This window comes from Heliangelus exortis, chromosome 1 (genome assembly GCF_036169615.1).
Source record: "Heliangelus exortis chromosome 1, bHelExo1.hap1, whole genome shotgun sequence".
In the NCBI taxonomy this organism is placed as follows: Eukaryota; Metazoa; Chordata; class Aves; order Apodiformes; family Trochilidae; genus Heliangelus; species Heliangelus exortis.
Window position 1 is genome coordinate 1,183,244 of NC_092422.1, and position 17,904 is coordinate 1,201,147.

The window sequence follows — 17,904 nt, forward strand, 5'->3', positions numbered from 1 at the left end:
GGGTTGTTGTGGGTTTTTTTTTTTTTTGGATGGTGGAGTTTTGTGTTTGCTGCCCCTCTGGTTCTCTGCGGTGTCTCCAGCGATCAGTGGGTGAGATGGAGGAGGGGGCACAGAGGAGTGGGACCTCTGCCTGCTGCAATTCCACCTTTCTGCTCCTTTCTTCCTCTCAAAATCCAGCTCTTTCCTCCCTTCCCTTTCTCAGAGGTGATTCGGGTGCATCCTGCACGGCTCCTGGGTGCTGCTCTGCTGGTGATCCAGACCCCCCCTTTCCCTGAGGAGGATCCTGCTTCAGCCTCCACCCTGCTGGAGATGGCAGACGAGGATTTCCAGGATGGGGAGGTGAGTACCAGTGCCAGACACCCCTTGTCAGAGTTTTCCCTGTTGGATCTTCCAGGGAAATTCAGTGGTTTGGGGCTGGTGGCACCAGCAGCCTCTCGGTGTGTGGTCGAGTTTTTCTTTTCATCAATAAGTTGGGTGTTAAACTTGACCAGGAAGAAAATTGGAACTTTTTGTGCTGGGTTTAGTGATTTGGGAACAGGCAGCTGGGGACAGGTCACTGGAAGAGCCATTTGTCACTGGGAGGAGCTCCTCTTCCTTGCCCTTGGTACCTCCCCATCCTATCCTGGGTTGGAGCCCCCCCAGGGAGCAGCCCAAAGGCCCCAGGGAATTGGGAGGAAAAATCTCTAAAAAGTGGGATTAGGGTCAATCTTTGGGAAGGAGCTGAACTTATTATCAGTGAGTGGTGTTTCTCAGGTAGGACCCAAACGTTTTGGGTCTCTGTCCCTTCTCCCTGCTCTCCTTGGCTGCTGAATTCCCTCAGGGCTGCTGCTGGGGGCTGAAACCCCAAATGTTGACATCTCCCTTTCCCAGCTGGAAAAAGGGGCTGGATGAAACTGGGGAGAAGGGGATGAAATTGGGGAGAAGGGGGTGAAACTGGGGAGAAGGGGATGGGTGAAACTGGGGAGAAGGGGATGAAATTGGGGAGAAGGGGCTGGGTGAAACTGGGGAGAAGGGGCTGGATGAAACTGGGGAGAAGGTGAAACTGGGGAGAAGGGGCTGGATGAAACTGGGGAGAAGGGGCTGGGTGAAACTGGGGAGAAGGGGCTGGATGAAACTGGGGAGAAGGTGAAACTGGGGAGAAGGGGCTGGATGAAACTGGGGAGAAGGGGCTGGGTGAAACTGGGGAGAAGGGGGCTGGGTGAAACTGGGGAGAAGGGGCTGGATGAAACTGGGGAGAAGGTGAAACTGGGGAGAAGGGGCTGGATGAAACTGGGGAGAAGGGGCTGGAGGAAATTGGGGAGAAGGGGCTGGGTGAAACTGGGGAGAAGGGGCTGGGTGAAACTGGGGAGAGGGAGCTGGGTGAAACTGGGGAGAGGGAGCTGGGTGAAACTGGGGAGAAGGGGATGGATGAAACTGGGGAGAAGGTGAAACTGGGGAGAAGGGGCTGGATGAAACTGGGGAGAAGGGGCTGGAGGAAATTGGGGAGAAGGGGCTGGGTGAAACTGGGGAGAAGGGGCTGGAGGAAATTGGGGAGAAGGGGCTGGGTGAAACTGGGGAGAAGGGGCTGGGTGAAACTGGGGAGAAGGGGCTGGGTGAAACTGGGGAGAGGGAGCTGGGTGAAACTGGGGAGAAGGGGCTGGATGAAACTGGGGAGAAGGGGCTGGATGAAACTGGGGAGAAGGTGAAACTGGGGAGAAGGGGCTGGGTGAAACTGGGGAGAAGGGGCTGGATGAAACTGGGGAGAAGGGGCTGGGTGAAACTGGGGAGAAGGGGCTGGAGGAAATTGGGGAGAGGGAGCTGGGTGAAACTGGGGAGAAGGGGATGGGTGAAACTGGGGAGAAGGGGCTGGAGGAAATTGGGGAGAAGGGGCTGGAGGAAACTGGGGAGAAGAGGCTGGGTGAAACTGGGGAGAAGGGGCTGTGGCTGGGCCAGGGATGGGCTGGGGGCACCCATCAGCTGCAGGTGGCCACAAGCCCAGGGCTCAAGCTCTCTGCTCCCAACCTGCTGGGGTTTTGTTAGCTAAAAACTCAACCAGGGAGTGTCTGGCCGGGATCAGAGAGTGCCTCATGCTGATGTTTTGCTGGTGGCTTTTGTCTGCTTTGCTGAAAAGGGTCAGGCTTGATTTTTTATTTTTTTTTTCCAGGCTTGGAGGAGCTGCAGCAATCTCCTTGGAGCAGCTGACACCATCCCCTTGCTGCACACCCTCGGGTTTGCTCCCAGCACTTAAATCCTCAGCAAATTGAACCCGTGAGGAGAGAGCTCTCCCTGATGCAGCAGCAGCAGCATTTTTTTTTCATGCTGGGCATGCACCAGCCCTGAAAGGAAGATAAAGGAGGGGTGGGCAGGCTGCTTCTCCACTTCCCTGCCTGCAGACGTGGCTGCAGCAGAGGCTGCCGGCGCTCCTGTGGTCAGAAAAGGAGCTGCAGCCCCCCAGACCTGGATGCTGAGCCTCCTCCTCTGCTGCTCCATAGGTGCCTGAGCTTGGGGTTTGGTTTTTCATCGATTTTTATTTTTCTTTTTTTCCCCCCATCATTCTTCTTCACCCCTTTCCCCATCCCCACCCCTCTCCGAGTTGAACGTGGCTTTTTCTGAGGAATTTGGGATCTTTTTGCAGTGGCTGAGCATCACCAGCAGCCCAGGGGCAGGCTGCAAACCCCTGGCTCAGGTGTTTCAGGGGCCAAACACCATCTGAATTGCCATGACACGAGCAGCTCTGCCCTAGAGGATGAGGAGCTGAAGGCAGCAAGGGCTTGGAGGGGATGCTCCTGGGTTGGGAAGGAAGAACCCCCCCACCCGTGTTGAATCTTCAAGGCTTGCCACCTTTTCCCCCAATTTTTGGGGGGATAAATGAAAGGCATTTGCAGTGTTTGCTGTCAGCCACCCAGAGAGCATGGCTGGAAGGAGGGTTGCAAGAAAAGCTTCATTAAAGTTACCACTAATTAAAGGATTGCACTCACTCCCTATCCCCTACCTGCCCAGCAGGGACAGCACTGCTGGCAGTGGATTTGGGGCTGACCTTTCTGAGCTGGGGAAGAGGGAATAGGTGGAAATTCCAGGCTTGATCCTGACATTTGCTGAGACTCAGCAGCTCATGATGCAGCTGCTTTATCTCCAGAGAGAAAAAAAAAAAAAAAAAAAGGTTTTTGGATCACAGTGAGGGTCAAGCAGCCCTTTGCTGTGACATTTGGGGGCTGTTTGTGGGCATGTTTGGAGGTTTCCTTCCTGAGCCTGGTCCCACTTGTGTTAATCCTCATTTTGGGGAGTTGTTTGGGGCTTTGGGTGATGTTTGGGGCTTTGGGAGCATTCAGAGGAGGATGACACAAATCTCTGTGTGTGTTAGGAATGATTCACCTCTCACTTCTGTTTCTCAGCACTTCTTGTCCCTCTGTTCCCCACAACATCAGTCCCAGGCAGCACTAAAAACCCTTCTCCTGCAGATGGAAACCCCAAGCCAGGGGGTTTTGTGGTTGATAATTCTTTATGCTTCCAAATTCCTTTTTAAACTGTTCCATGGCTCCTTTGTTTAGCTTCCTGCTGAGGGCTCTGGCTCTGAAGACCTCAGGAGCTGCTGCTGGAGGCACAGGCTGGACCATCACTGCCCTTCTTGGTGGCTTTCCCTGGACCTCTTGGTGTCCCTGGGTCTTCAGGAGACCAGCAAATCCCTGCTTGGTTGGAGAGGAATCATCCCTGGGATGTTCAGGTACCAGAGGGATGGGGAGAATGGGGCTCTGAGCTGGGGAAAAGGAGATTTTTGAAGGTTGTGGTGTGCAGAGGAGAGCTGATGGTCTGGGCATAGGGCTCTCAGTGACACATTTCCAGATGTTTCTTTCTCCAGATGTGTCCCAGCCTCAAGTTATGCACCTGGTGTGACAAATGCCCACGCCAGCAGCTCCTGGAATGGGTTTGCTGTAGAAAAGCTGCACATTTTCCCAAAATCTCCCCAGATTGCTGAAAACCTTGAAAGGTTTTGAAGGATTTCCCTTTGCTTGGCCTTGTCCCTGACCAGCAAAAACCATCTTGCACCCCCAGGTTGTGCTGCTGCCTCTGGGTGCTTTACTCCCACCAGAGCTGGACAGGACCCCCAGGGGCTCCATGTCCCAGGCTGCTTCATTTCCCAGGAGTTGGGGTGGCACCAGGGGGTCCCCATCAGCATTAATTGCCTGGTCCTGCACTTTGGCCACAACTTTGGCCATGGGGAGCTCCAGGCTGGGCAGAGAGTGGCAGAAAGGGAGCTGGGATTGGCAGGAAGCTGAAGAGGAGGCAGCAGTGTGCCCAGGTGGCCAAGAAGGCCAATGGCATCCTGGGCTGGCTGAGGAAGAGCGTGGCCAGCAGGTCCAGGGAAGGGATTCTGCCCCTGTGCTCAGCTCTGGGGAGGCCAGAGCTTGAGTCCTGTGTCCAGTTCTGGGCCCCTGAGCTCAGGAAGGAGCTTGAGGTGCTGGAGCAGGTCCAAAGGAGGCAACTGGGCTGGTGAAGGGATCCAGCAGAAATGCTGTGAGGAAGGGCTGAGGGAGCTGGGGGTGTTGAGGCTGGAGAAGAGGAGGCTCAGGGGAGACCTCATCACTCTCTCCAAGTCCCTGAAAGGAGGTTGGAGCCAGGGGGGGTTGGGCTCTTTTCCCAGGCAACTCTCAGCAAGACAAGAGGCCATGGTCTCAAGTTGTGCCAGGGGAGGTTTAGGTTGGACATTCGAAAGAATTTCTTGATGGAGAGGGGGATCAGGCATTGGAATGGGCTGCCCAGGGAAGGGGTGGATTCTCCATCCCTGGAGATATTTCCAAAGAGCCTGGATGTGGCACTGAGTGCCATGGGCTGGGAACCACGGGGGGAGTGGATCAAGGCTTGGACTTGAGGAGCTCTGAGCTCCCTTCCAACCCAGACAATTCTAGGATTCTATGATTCTATGAACTGGTGGCAGCAGCAGCAGCTGGGACCATGCCCATCCCTGGAGCTGATCCAGAGCTGCTCCTGGCCCCTGTACCAGGAGACTTTGGGGAGAGGAGATGTGGACTCCCCTCCCCAGTTGGTCACACTCACTCTGGGATGTCCCTCTGTCCCACAGCCTGTCACTCCTTCCCACTGATGTGGAGGAAAGGGATCTTCCTCCCAAAGCCCTCCCTTTGGGGTCAGGGTGGGAGACACCCCACAATGGGTCGATTGGTCCTGCAGGGTGAGGTTTAGCTGGAGAGGACAAAAGAAGTGACAGCTCCTGTTTCCCACCTGAAATATCCCAAAATCTCTCTTGGGTTTGTGGTTTTATTTCCAGTCCCTGAAAGAGCTCCAGGAAAGCTGGGGAGGGACTTTTCCCCAAGGGCATGGAGGGATAGGAAAACAGGGAAAGGTTTTAAGCTGGATTTAGGTTGGACAATCCCAGAACCCCCCCAGGTCCTGGGGGCATCAGCAGAAGCCCAGAGAGCACTGAGGGAGGGGATTCTCCCCCTCTGCTCTGCTCTGCTGAGACCCCCCCTGGAGTCCTGTGTCCAGTTGTGGAGTCCCCAGCATCAGAAGGACACAGAGCTCCTGGAAGGTGTCCAGAGGAGCCACTGAAATGCTCAGAGGGCTGAGCAGCTCCCTGGGAAGCCAGGCTGAGGGATTGGGGTTGTTCAGCCTGGAGAAGAGGAGGCTCCCAGGTGAGCTCAGAGCAACCTTCCAATATCTGAAGGGGCTCCAAGAAAGCTGGGGGAGGGCTTTGGACACGGGGGGGTAGGGAGAGGAGAAGGGAAATGGGTTAAAACTTGGAGAGAAAGGGGAGATTGAGGTTGGAGATGGGGAAGAAATTCTGGAATTTGAGGGTGAGGAGAGCCTGGAACAACTTGGGAGAGTTGGGGGTGTTCAGTCTGGAGGAGAGAAGAGAGAAGAGGAGACCTTGGAGCATCTTCCAGTGTCTGAAGGGGCTCCAGGAAAGCTGGGGAGGGACTTTGGACAAGGGCCTGGAGGGATGGGATGAGGGGGAAGGGTTTCAAACTGGAAGAGAGGAGATGGGAGGTTGGACATGGGGAAGAAATGGTTGAATTTGAGGGTGGGGAGAGCCTGGAACAACTTGGGAGAGTTGGGGGTGTTCGGCCTGGAGAAGAGGAGAGGAGAAGGGGAGAAGGTTCTGGGGAGCCCTTGGAGCATCTTCCAGTGCCTGAAGGGGCTCCAGGAAAGGGGAGGGATTTGTACAAGAGCCTGGAGGGATGGGATGAGGAGGAGGGATTTCAAGAGGAAAGAGAGGAGATTTAGGTGAGATTTTAGGAAAAAATTGTTTGGGGTGAGGGTGCTGAGCCCCTGTCCCAGGGTGCCCAAGGAAGCTGTGGCTGCCCCATCCCTGGCAGTGTCTCAGCCCAGGTTGGATGGGGCTTGGAGCAACCTGGGCTGTGGGAGGGGTCCCTGCACATCCAGGGGTTGGAATTAAAGGATCCTGAAGGTCCCTTCCAACCCAACCCATCTGGGATTCTCTGCTTTCCCTGTTCCCCTCCCTGTTGCAGAAGGAACACCCAGGGGGCTCTGGGGATGCAGAGGAGGAGGAGGAGCAGGGGAAGGTTTGGGGCTGAGTGTGGCACAGGGGGAGATGGCAGAAGGGAGGAGGGGGCTGAGGGGTGGACAGGGCCAGATCCTCCTTGGAAGATGAACTTTTCCTCCTGGGATCTGTGCAGCAATGGAAGGACCTGAGGGGGGTGCTGGTGGTGGGAAAGCCTGAACTTTTGGCTTAGAAAACGCTGATTTTTAAAATTTATTTATTTATTTTCCTAAAAGCAGGGGCTGGGCCAACCTCAGCTTGGACGATTCACAAATTAAGGAACCCCCCCCTGATGCTTTGAAACCACCTCGAGGCTTCAGAGGGGGCTGGCAGAGCCTCTCCCTGCACCAACCCTTTCCCAAAGGGAAACTGCTCCTTCTGCAGGCTCTGGATTTGGGATGCAGTGGGAAGGAGCTGCTCTGCCACCTCCAGAGAGGTTTCTCAGGTGGTTTTAATTTTTTTTTTTCTTCTGCATCTCTTCAGGGACACCCCAGACCCCGGGGAGGGGCTGGGGCTGGGTGGGTCCAAGCAGCAGAGGGTGGGTTTGAGCCTTCCTGTCCTTCCCTTCCCAGCTCCTGGTTCCAAAAGGAAAAGGGGGAGGGACACAAGGAGCTGGTGGCACTTAAGGGAGACCCAAAGCTTCCCACCCCCAGGAAATCCCCGAGGAGGAGGAGGAGAAGGAGGAGGATCCCCCCTCTCAGCCTCACACACCCGCAGCCAGGGGCTGGATTTTCACTGCTTTTATTTCGGGAAGTGCTTTTTTTTTTTTTTTTTTTGGTCTTTTTTTCCAAAAACGTCTGAAGGGGGAGGGAGGGAAGGAAGGTGGGGAGGATGAGGAATGGTGGTTTTTTTGGGGGGACATTCCCCCATCCCCTCCTTCAGGCCCAGGGAGGAACTGAGCTGGGGTTGGTTTTTCTGTCACCTACCTGGGATTTTCAGATTTAATTTTTGATTTTTTATCTCACTGGTGGCTCCAGGTGAAGTGGTGCCCCTAAAGGTGTGAAGTGGTGCCCCTAAAGGTGACACTTGGCAGCTCCCCCTCCCTGTCCCCTTTTTCTCCCAGGTCTGCTTGGTGCTGCCCAACACAAAAAATGTCACCCACCCCCTTGGCCCCTGCCCTCAGGGCCACCTAAAGGCATCATCACCCCCTCCTCAGTCCCAAATCTCTGCTTCCAAAGATCTGGAAAGGGTTCCCAGATCCCCAGGGTGAGCTGACCTTGTCCCCAGGTGATTTCTCCCCCTTCCCAACACTCAGGGTGAAACTCCAGATGCCTCCTGCTGGGCTGGGGAAGCTGTGATATTCCCAGGGCTCTTCCCATCCCCATTTCCAGGGGTCTGGCCCCAATTCTCAGGGGTTTAGCCCCAATTCTCCAGGGTTTTTCTCCCCCTTTCTCCAGCTTGGCAACACTCAGGGCACTGGTGCAAGGCTGTGGAAGGGCTTGGACATCCTTCCAAAGGTTTTCATCCCCCTTGATCTTCACCTTGTCTCCTGATTATCCCTGAGTTTACCTCTTGTGTCACTCCTGCTCTGGTGCTGGAGCCTCCCCCCAACCCCCCAAAACAGAAAAAAAACCCTTTACAAAGGAGCTTCAAAGCTTGGGCTGTGACAAATCATCCAGCTGCCCCCCCAAAAAAAACTGTTTGGAGCAGTGATTCCCTCTCTCCTTCTTGTTCCAAAAATCCAGGTATTTCTGCAGCCAGCTCCCCACAGAGGTTTGGGGCTGGGACCCTGCACCCTCCCCTCTGCTGAGAGCCCCAGGCCCTTGGTGGTTGGGAATTGGGTTTTGGGGTCGATTTTTTGGGGGTTTTTTTGGTGGGGGAGGTGTTTCTGAAGCACTTGGAAGTTATTTAATGCAAAATTCCAGGCTGGGAGGAGGCTCTGGGGTGGGGTTGGGGTTGGATCTCCATCCCCAGGGTGGAGGATGTGCCGAGCAGGGAAGTTTTTTGGGGAGAGGCTGAGTGGTACCAAGCCAGGGGTGAGTTAAACCAGGCTGGGGAGGAGCAAAGGGGGGGTGGTTGGGGTTTTTTTTTTGGGGAGAGGGGGCACGGGGGTGAGCAGGGGGGTGTTAAAACCAGCAGGGCATCCACATGAAGGAGCCCAGAGCAGCTCCCGTGGCCGCCCCTGCCAGCAGCCCCAGGGCCATCTGGTCCCCAGAGACCCTGTAGGGATCCTCACGCACGATGATGTGGGTCACCCCAGGAGCTGGAAGGCAAAAAAGGGGGAGCAGGGGGTGAGCTGGGCTTGGGGGTGACAGGGAGGACATTTTCTGGCACCCCCAGCCCACCCCGGGTGCCACCCGAGGGACAGCGCTTCCCCCCCACCCCCCCAAAAGGGTGCTGGTGGTTTGGGATGGAGGGGACACCCACGTTTTTGGGTGTCCCCCCGTGTTGCCATGGTTTCCCCCACCCTCCCCTCCCCACCCTGGATGTGTCACCGTGCACTGGGTTTGTCCCAGCTCAGCCCCTCAGCTCCTGGAGCTCAGGATCAGTCCCCAAACTCTGAGGGCTGGGTGGGGGGGTGGGTGCTGTGACCACCCTGGTGAAACATCCACCAAAGGTGGGGGAAGGATGAGTGAGGGGGGTGAACTGGGAGGGTGTGGCCACCACCCCAGTGCCACCAGAGGGGGCCACCCACCTCCATACTGGTGGCCATAGTGGCCAGAGCTGATGTAGGCAGTCTGGTGGGAGTCGAGGGGCACGGTCTGGTAGTAGTCATCATCATAGGGGTCGTAGACGTGCACCTGGGAGGAGGGGGAGCAAGGAGGAGGTTGGTGACCAGAGTGGGGACACCTGGTGGAGCCCCAGCCCACCCACGGGCGTGGCTGTGCCTCAGTTTCCCCCGTTTCTCAAGCACCTGTGCTCAGGTCACCTTAATTTGGGCTCCTTTCACCTTCACCATGTCCCCATCCCCTTAAAGTCTCTCCCTGTAACTGTGTCCCAACCCCTGAACTCTGCTTCTGTCACCTTATCTGTGTCCCAGGTCACCTTATCTGTGTCCCAGGTCAGTGTTGGGCCCAGTTCTATTTAATATCTTTAGTGAGGATTGAGATGAGGGGATTGAGTCCATCAGCAGCAAATTCCCAGGTGACCCCAAGCTGGGGGGAGTGTGGATCAGCTGGAAGGCAGGAGGGCTCTGCAGAGGGACCTGGAGAGACTGGAGAGTTGGGCTGATCCCAAGGGGATGAGGTTCAACACAAGAAGCCCCTGGGGAGCTCCAGGCTGGGCAGAGAGTGGCAGAAAGGGAGCTGGGATTGCCAGGAAGCTGAAGAGGAGGCAGCAGTGTGCCCAGGTGGCCAAGAAGGCCAATGGCATCCTGGGCTGGCTGAGGAACAGCGTGGCCAGCAGGTCCAGGGAAGGGATTCTGCCCCTGTGCTCAGCTCTGGGGAGGCCAGAGCTTGAGTCCTGTGTCCAGTTCTGGGCCCCTGAGCTCAGGAAGGAGCTTGAGGTGCTGGAGCAGGTCCAAAGGAGGCAACTGGGCTGGTGAAGGGATCCAGCAGAAATGCTGTGAGGAAGGGCTGAGGGAGCTGGGGGTGTTGAGGCTGGAGAAGAGGAGGCTCAGGGGAGACCTCATCACTCTCTCCAAGTCCCTGAAAGGAGGTTGGAGCCAGGGGGGGGTTGGGCTCTTTTCCCAGGCAACTCTCAGCAAGACAAGAGGCCATGGTCTCAAGTTGTGCCAGGGGAGGTTTAGGTTGGACATTAGAAAGAATTTCTTGCTGGAGAGGGGGATCAGGCATTGGAATGGGCTGCCCAGGGAAGGGGTGGATTCTCCATCCCTGGAGCTATTTCAAAAGAGCCTGGATGTGGCACTGAGTGCCATGGGCTGGGAACCACGGGGGGAGTGGATCAAGGGTTGGACCTGAGGAGCTCTGAGCTCCCTTCCAACCCAGACAATTCTAGGATTCTGTGGTTCTTAACTTCCCCATTCTCCCCCCAGCTGTCCCCCCCCTCAGCTTTAACTTCTGTCACCCCCAACAAGGTGGTCACCCAGGGCTCTCCCATCTTCTGTGGGTGACACCAGGAGGGCTCTGTCACTTCTCACCCTTCTTCCCTTCACTCCCTGTGTCCCAGTGGGTGCAGGGTCCCAGGGGGCCACCCCAGCATCAGCCCAAGGTGGGAGGGCTCAGGTTGGTGTCACCTCCACCCACCCACCCCCTCGTTTTGGGGACAGAGCCCCTTGTTTTGGGGACAGAGCCTCACCGGGGTGGCTTTGGCCTCCAGCACAGCCATCTTCCAAGCACTGCAAATAAAACAGAAGGGAAGTGGGGTTGGGGTGGGAATTGTCCCTCTGGAGCTGGGAATTGTCCCTCTGGAGTTGGGAACTGTCCCTCAGGAGCTGGGAATTGTCCCTCTGGAGTTGGGAACTGTCCCTCTGGAGCTGGGGGCAGCTCTGTGTCCCCATCCACCCCCCCAAGTGACCTGGATGTGACCGTGGGGCTGGCACTGCTCTTTAATTCCCTGTTGGTGCTGGGCTACTGGGTGTGGGGGGGTGGTAGCCATGGGGATGGGCACGGGGCTAAATGCTCCTCCTTGGGAATGGCCCAGGGCTGAAATGAGGGCAGGCAGGAAAAATAGGATCTGAATTTTGGAGGAAAAGTGGGAAATGGATGAATTTCCCTTCAGCTGGAGTCAGGCTGAGCTCAGGCACAGCTGAACATCTCCCCCCATCTAAGGACAGCTGAGGGCTTCCCACTTTTTATCTTTTACAAAAATGTGGGGGTTTAAAATTTATTTTGTATAGATGTCTGAATTTTTATAGCAATAAATGTCTTGATTTTTAATAGGAATAAATAAAAGGGGAACAGTGCTAGGAGTGGGTATCTCCTCCTGCTGGCCACAGGCAATAAGGACTTCACTTTCCTACTATTTATCACTAAAATTCCAACAAAAAAAACCCTTTTCCCCGTGATCCTGGTTCAGGCCCAAAGCTGATTTCTCACTGGGGAGGGAATCCCCCTCTGCAGGAGAGAGACTGCTTAAAAATTGATGCTTTGGGCTCTGAATTATTCAGCAGGAAACCCAATTCTCTGCCTATTGCCCTGTGAGCAGGGAACACGGGGGCTCTGTGGGGTTTCAGCCACGGGTGGGAGTGGGATGGGGGCCTCGTGTGGCCAAGGCTCTTTCCACCATTCAAAGCTTCGTTTTCATCATGGGTAGCAACATCTCCCCCCCAGCCATGACCCCACAGGATGTCCCCAAGGTGTGGGTCACCATCCCTTCCAGCACCAAGGGAATCATAGAATGGTTTAAAGCTTGAAGAGGGGAGATTTAGGTGAGATTTTAGGAAGAAATTCTTGAATTTGAGGGTGGGGAGAGCCTGGAACAGGTTGAGAGAGTTGGGGGTGTTCAGTCTGGAGGAGAGAAGAGGAGAGGAGAGGAGAGGAGAGGAGAGGAGAGGAGAGGAGAGGAGAGGAGAGGAGAGGAGAGGAGAGGAGAGGAGAGGAGAGGAGAGGAGAGGAGAGGAGAGGAGAGGAGAGGAGAAGAGAGGAGAGGAGAGGAGAGGAGAGGAGAAGAGAAAAGAGAAGAGAAGAGAAGAGAAGAGAAGAGAAGAGAAGAGAAGAGAAGAAGAGAAGAGAAGAGAAGAGAAGAGAAGAGAAGAGAAGAGAAGAGAAGAGAAGAGAAGAGAAGAGAAGAGAAGAGAAGAGAAGAGAAGAGGGAAGGCGAGGAGAAGGAGAAGGAGAAGAGGTTCTGGGAGCCTTGGAGCATCTTCCAGTGCCTGAAGTGGCTCCAGGAAAGCTGGGGGAGAGACTTTGGACAAGGGCCTGGAGGGATGGGATGAGGGGGAAGGGTTTCCAGCTGCAAGAGGGAGATGGAGAGGAGATCTTGGGGAGGGAGAAATTGTTTGGGGTGAGGGTGCTGAGCCCCTGTCCCAGGGATGCCCAAGGAAGCTGTGGCTGCCCCATCCCTGGCAGTGTCTCAGCCCAGGTTGGATGGGGCTTGGAGCAACCTGGGCTGTGGGCGGTTGGAACTGGAGGATCTTTCAGGTCCCTTCCAACCCAAACCATTCCAGGGTTCTATCATTCTATGATTCCAGGTTTGGCTAAAAAGCCAGATTTGGGTGAAAAAGCCACCGAGGAGGATTTGAGTGCTGTGCTGGTGACTTTTTTTTTCTTTTTTTTTGTGGCTTACACAGCATCATCCTCGCTCTCGGCACACAGCGTCGTCTTGGAGCCGTCCCGCAGCACGATGGTCAGCAGGCAGTCACGGCTCCTCCCCTCGGGAGGCTGCACATCTGGAAAAGCAAAGGAGCAAGATCTGACCTCAGGGAAGGAGACACCCCCCAACCCGTGTCCCCCCCACTCATTTCCCCCCCCACAGACCCCATCAGGAGAGCCACGAGCAGCCCCGGGTGCCCCCCGTGAAATAAGCGCTCGCTGGGACGCCGTGCTCAGGATTCGGGTTTAACTTCACCTCTGCTTACAGGTCCCCATCAAAGGTTAAAAGCCACCGGGAGCCAAGAGCTGAAACTTCCACCCCCACAGCCAAAAAAAAAGGTCGAAAAGGCAGAAAATTGCCAAAAATCTGAGCTGGAGGTCACGAGGCTTGAGCTGCGCTTGCTCGGAATTCGCCGGATCGCAGCGAGCGAGCACCCAAATTTTGCTGAAGCACGAGACCCTCACTGCTGGAATTTGATTGTGAGCTCCAGCAAGAAGAAAAAGTGTAAATCCACAAGGGTTGTGCCCTCAGAGCTGGGCAGGACCCTCTGGTGAGGAGAAACCTTGGGATTTGTTGCTCCCACCCTGGCATCCCGGCGTCGCAGCCCAAGAAAAGGCGCTTTGTGTGTGGGGCTGAGCTGAGCTGAGCTCCTGCTTTTGTTCCCCTTGTTTGTGTGAGACTGTGTGGGATGAGTCAGGCCCGTGGGATTGTGTTTGGAACAAGCACAAACCAGGAGGAGAGTTCCTCCTTCCTGCCTTCTTTCCCCGGGGAAAAGCAGTGGGAGAGATGATTTGATCTGTGTCTCATGGGGAACAACGTGGTGCTGGCTGGAGGGTAAAGGGGCTGAATTTTGATGGAGTGGTTTGGGTTGGAAGGGACCCAAAAGCTCCTCCAGTTCCAACCCCTGGATGTGCAGGGACCCCTCCCACAGCCCAGGTTGCTCCAAGCCCCATCCAACCTGGGCTGAGACACTGCCAGGGATGGGGCAGCCACAGCTTCCTTGGGCACCCTGGGACAGGGGCTCAGCACCCTCAAATTCAAGAATTTCTTCCTAAAATCTCAACCCCATCTCCTCTCTTTCAGTATGAAACCCTTCCCCCTCATCCCATCCCTCCAGGCCCTTGTCCAAAGTCCCTCCCCAGCTTTCCTGGAGCCCCTTCAGGCACTGGAAGATGCTCCAAGGGCTCCCCAGGACAAGGCTCTTCTTTTAGAATCCCAGACTGGGTTGGGTTGGGTTGGAAGGGACCTTCCAGCTCCTCCAGTTCCAACCCCTGGATGTGCAGGGACCCCTCCCACAGCCCAGGTTGCTCCAAGCCCCATCCAACCTGGGCTGAGACACTGCCAGGGATGGGGCAGCCACAGCTTCCCTGGACAACACTGGGAATGGTCTCACCACTCTCACAGGAAAGAATTTCTTCCTCAGATCTCACCTAAATTCCCCTTTCCACATTTAAATCCATTGCCCTTCATCCCATCACTCCATGCCCTTTTCACAAGTCTCTCCTCAGCTTCCCTGGAGCCCTTTCAGGCCCTGGAAGGTGCTCTCAGGTCTCCTTGGAGCCTCCTCTTCTCCAGGCTGAGCAATCCCAACTCTCAGCCTGGCTTCCAGATGTGCCCAACCCTCTGAGCATCTCATGGCTCTGAGCAGCCTGGACTGGTTTTTGGGGTATCCTAGAGCATCATTTAAAGGAGTTCCACAGAGGATGGAGTTGGGGACAAGGGGTTTGGGGACATGGGGGAGTTTCTCACCTCTGCACTCACGCCCAGTCCTGACATCCCTGCAGCTGAATTTGATGTGGATCCTCCCGTCCATGTCGCGTTGGGTCTCGTCGTGATAGTAAACCAAGCTGCCATCCAGGTAGAGGACAAACCAGTTCCTCTTCCAACGGCGCAGGATGGAGCCTGAGGGGGATGGGAAGGAGGTGAAGGATCCTGGGGGGGATTTGCCCAGCACCCACCCGAGACCCAAAGCCCATCCCCTGAATTTCCAGCCGGATCCCACCGCCCTCTCCAAGAGTCCCGCAGGGCACCCGGGTCTGGCATCCAGCCCGGCCAGGTGGCTTGAAATGAAAAAGAGCTGCCAAAAAAAGCCATCAGGGCATCATGGAGCCACCCCACTGGGCACACGGGAGCGGATCCAGCCCCGGAGGTGGAGCTGTGTCTCTGTTTTCATGGCAGAAGGTCCCTGTCCCTTACGTAAAGCTCAGCTGCCACCTCCTCACCGCTGTGGATTAACCGCCCGGCTCAGGGCCCCTTCCTCCCCCCCCTCCAACACCTCCTCCTGGAATCCCCTAGCCAAAAAACCTCACCATGGTTTGGGTTTTTTGTTTGTTTGTTTTTTTTTTTAATTTTGGGCAAAGTGGGGGGAGAAAGCTCCCAAGGTGGAAAGCTCAGGGCTTGTACTTACTCTGTCGCCAAAGCCAACCGCTCTTCACCAGCGCCATGGTTGCGGGAGGGTTTTCCGGACCTGCTGGTGAGGGGTAAATAATGAGGTTAAAATATCACCTCCTGCCTTGCCTGGGCAGCTCTCACCTCCCCGTGGCTCCAGGAGAAGAGTGGGATGGGGAATCACCCTCCTTGTCCCTTTTTATTGGGGAAGGGGGGGGGGGGATGAGTCGATGGCGCGGGTTAATCGGGCTTAGACGGGGGATTTCGTCATCGGGGAAACGCGGCGGTTGGGCAGGGAGGAGGAACCTCAGCCACCTTCCTTTCTGCCTTTAATCTCCTTGGGATTTAGGGATTATCATCCCGTGGAGGTAAGTGGAGAAATCCAGGCCCCGGGTGACAACAGGGACCAAGTCCCCACAGCCCTGGTAACTTTCCACACCCGCCACGCTCCTTTTGTTTTCCCTCTTGGGGTGGGAACGGGTCCTTAATGAGGCCAGGAAATGGCTCCCCAGGTCCCCAGGCAGAGCCAACCCACTCAGGACCAGGCAGGAGCTGTGCCACAGGCTCCCCCCTTCCACCCATCAACCCCACAGTGGGGACTCAGCACCTCCAGGACCTCCTGGGTGGGTCCCCCCTGGTCTCGGTGGCACAGCCCCTCAGCAGGCAGTGGGTGCTGTGGGTCCTCTGTCACCCACTGCCCAAATTCCTGGGTGTCCCCATCCCACTGGTGTCCCAGCACCCACCCTGGTAACCCACGTTGCCCCAGCACCCACAATCTCCCTGGCACCCACGTTGCCCTGGGAGCTGCACCCCCCAGGAGACACAGCCCCTGGGCACCCTCACCCCCTCTGTTCCCCCACAGCCTCTGGGGTGATCCTGGAGATCCCAACTCAAAATATTCCATGATCCTCCCCTACTCACATCTGGTCCCACAGCCCTTGGCATTTCTCTCCCCCCCCCCCCCCCCCCAAAATTCCATACCCACGTTCTGGGGCACCCCCTTGCTGCATCTCTCTGGTCCCCAATATCCCTCAGGACTGCAGCCCCCTGGGATCCCCATCCCCCAGTACCTCCCATCCCCTGGCAGCCTCATCCCTGATGCTCCCATCCCCCTGGTGCCCCCCAGCTCCTGCTACTCCCATCCTGGTATCCCACACCCCCTGATACCTCCCCATCCCTGCTCCCCAAATCCCTGGTACCCCCATCCCCCAGTACCTCCCATCCCCTGGTGACCCCATCCCTGTTATCCCCCTCCCATTACCCCCATCCCCTGGTGACCCCATCCCTGTTACCCCCCATCCTGTTACCCCTATCCCCTGGTGATCCCCATCCCGTTACCCCCACCCCCTGCTACCCCCATCCCATTACCCCTATTTCCTGGTGATCCCTGCTCCCTGGTGTCCCCCATCCCATTTCCCCCACCCCCGGGTGCCCCCCATCCTGTTATCCCCATCCCCTGGTGACCCCATCCCTGTTACCCCCCATCCCTGTTACCCCCATCCCCTGGTGACCCCATCCCTGTTACCCCCCATCCTGTCACCCCCACCCCCTGCTACCCCCATCCCATTACCCCTGTCTCCTGCTGACCCCTGCTCCCTGGTGACCCCCATCCCGTTGCCCCCACCCCCTGTTACCCCCCACCCTATTACCCCCATCCCCTGGTGCCCCCCATCTCCTGATGACCCCCATCCTGTTATCCCTATCCCCTGGTGACCCCCATCCCTGTGACCCCCATCCCATTTCCCCCATCCCATGGTGACCCCTGCTCCCGGGTGCCCCCCATCCCCTTACCCCCCATCTCATTATCCCCATCTCCTGATTCCCCCCATCCCTGTTACCCCCATCCTCTTACCCCTATCCCCTGGTGACCCCTGCTCCCTGGTGCCCCCCATCCCGTTGCCCCCACCCCCTTTTACCCCATCCCTGGTGCCTCCCATCCCGTTACCCCCACCCCCTGGTGCCTCCCATCCCGTTACCCCCACCCCCTGGTGTCCCCCATCCCGTTACCCCCATCCCGTTGCCCCCCATCCCATTATCCCCACCCCATTACCCCCATCCCTGTTCCCTACATCCCCCCTACTCCCCATCCCATTACCCCCACCCCCTGGTGCCCCCCATCCCATTACCCCCCCTCCTTGTTCCCTACATGCCCCCTACTCCCCACCCCATTACCCCCATCCCGGTGCCCACCATCCCGTTACCCCCATCCCGTTGCCCCCCATCCCATTACCCCCACCCCATTACCCCCCTTCCTGTTCCCTACATCCCCCCTACTCCCCATCCCGATGCCCCCCATGCCGGGGCAGTCTCACCGCCCGGTTCGGTTCGGCGGAGCTCTCCGGGAGGAGCCGGTTCTGTTGGTCCCTTCTGCGGGCAGCGCTGCGCTCCTCTGCCCGGCCCTGCCCGCTGCCTGCCCGCACGGCCCGCCGGGAGCTGTAGTCCGGTACCGCCAGGGCTGGAGTCCGGTACCGCCAGGGCTGGGCTGGACTGGTTCCGAGCATCCTCAGGTGCTGGGCAGAGGGAAAACGTCGGGGTTTTTTTTGTTGTTTTGGGTTTTTTTTTAGCAATTTATCCCCGACCCCCCTAAAAAAAATAAAAATAAAAATAAAAATAAAAATAAAAATAAAAATAAAAATAAAAATAGAAATAAAAATAAATAAAAAAATAGAAATAAAAATATAAATAAAAATAGAAATAAAAATAAAAATAAATTTAAAAGTGCCCGGTGCTGGTGGCACCAGTGAGAAAATGAGCAAAGAATTTGGGTTGGAAAAGGCCATTTAGATGAAATCCAAACGTTAATTATGATCATTAACGATTAATAATGATTAATAATGATTAAATAATAATGATTAATAATGATTAATAAT

The 17,904-nt window shown here is 56.2% G+C and overlaps 1 protein-coding gene and 1 long non-coding RNA gene across 9 annotated transcripts in view; one reads left to right on the forward strand and one right to left on the reverse strand.

Moving 5' to 3' along the window:
* PLEKHB1 (pleckstrin homology domain containing B1) overlaps nt 1-17,537 on the reverse strand; it is a 168,070-nt gene extending 150,533 nt beyond the window's left edge. The window contains exons 1-7 of one of the 8 annotated variants that reach the window (XM_071759583.1): nt 17,347-17,537; nt 15,054-15,113; nt 14,396-14,548; nt 12,620-12,722; nt 10,691-10,730; nt 9,129-9,234; nt 6,692-8,696 (exon numbers count right to left, since the gene is read on the reverse strand). In XM_071759583.1, coding sequence (XP_071615684.1) covers nt 8,560-8,696; nt 9,129-9,234; nt 10,691-10,730; nt 12,620-12,722; nt 14,396-14,548; nt 15,054-15,090 — 576 coding nt within the window. In that variant the 5' untranslated portion in view covers nt 15,091-15,113; nt 17,347-17,537 and the 3' untranslated portion in view covers nt 6,692-8,559. The other 7 variants (XM_071759667.1, XM_071760066.1, XM_071759744.1 and 4 more) reach the window with 7 other exon arrangements.
* LOC139804029 (uncharacterized) lies at nt 2,000-13,709 on the forward strand. Its single transcript, XR_011729261.1, has 3 exons — nt 2,000-2,471; nt 3,528-3,700; nt 12,624-13,709. It is a non-coding gene; the product is annotated as an uncharacterized lncRNA (long non-coding RNA).
* Nucleotides 17,538-17,904: the final 367 nt, after the last annotated feature.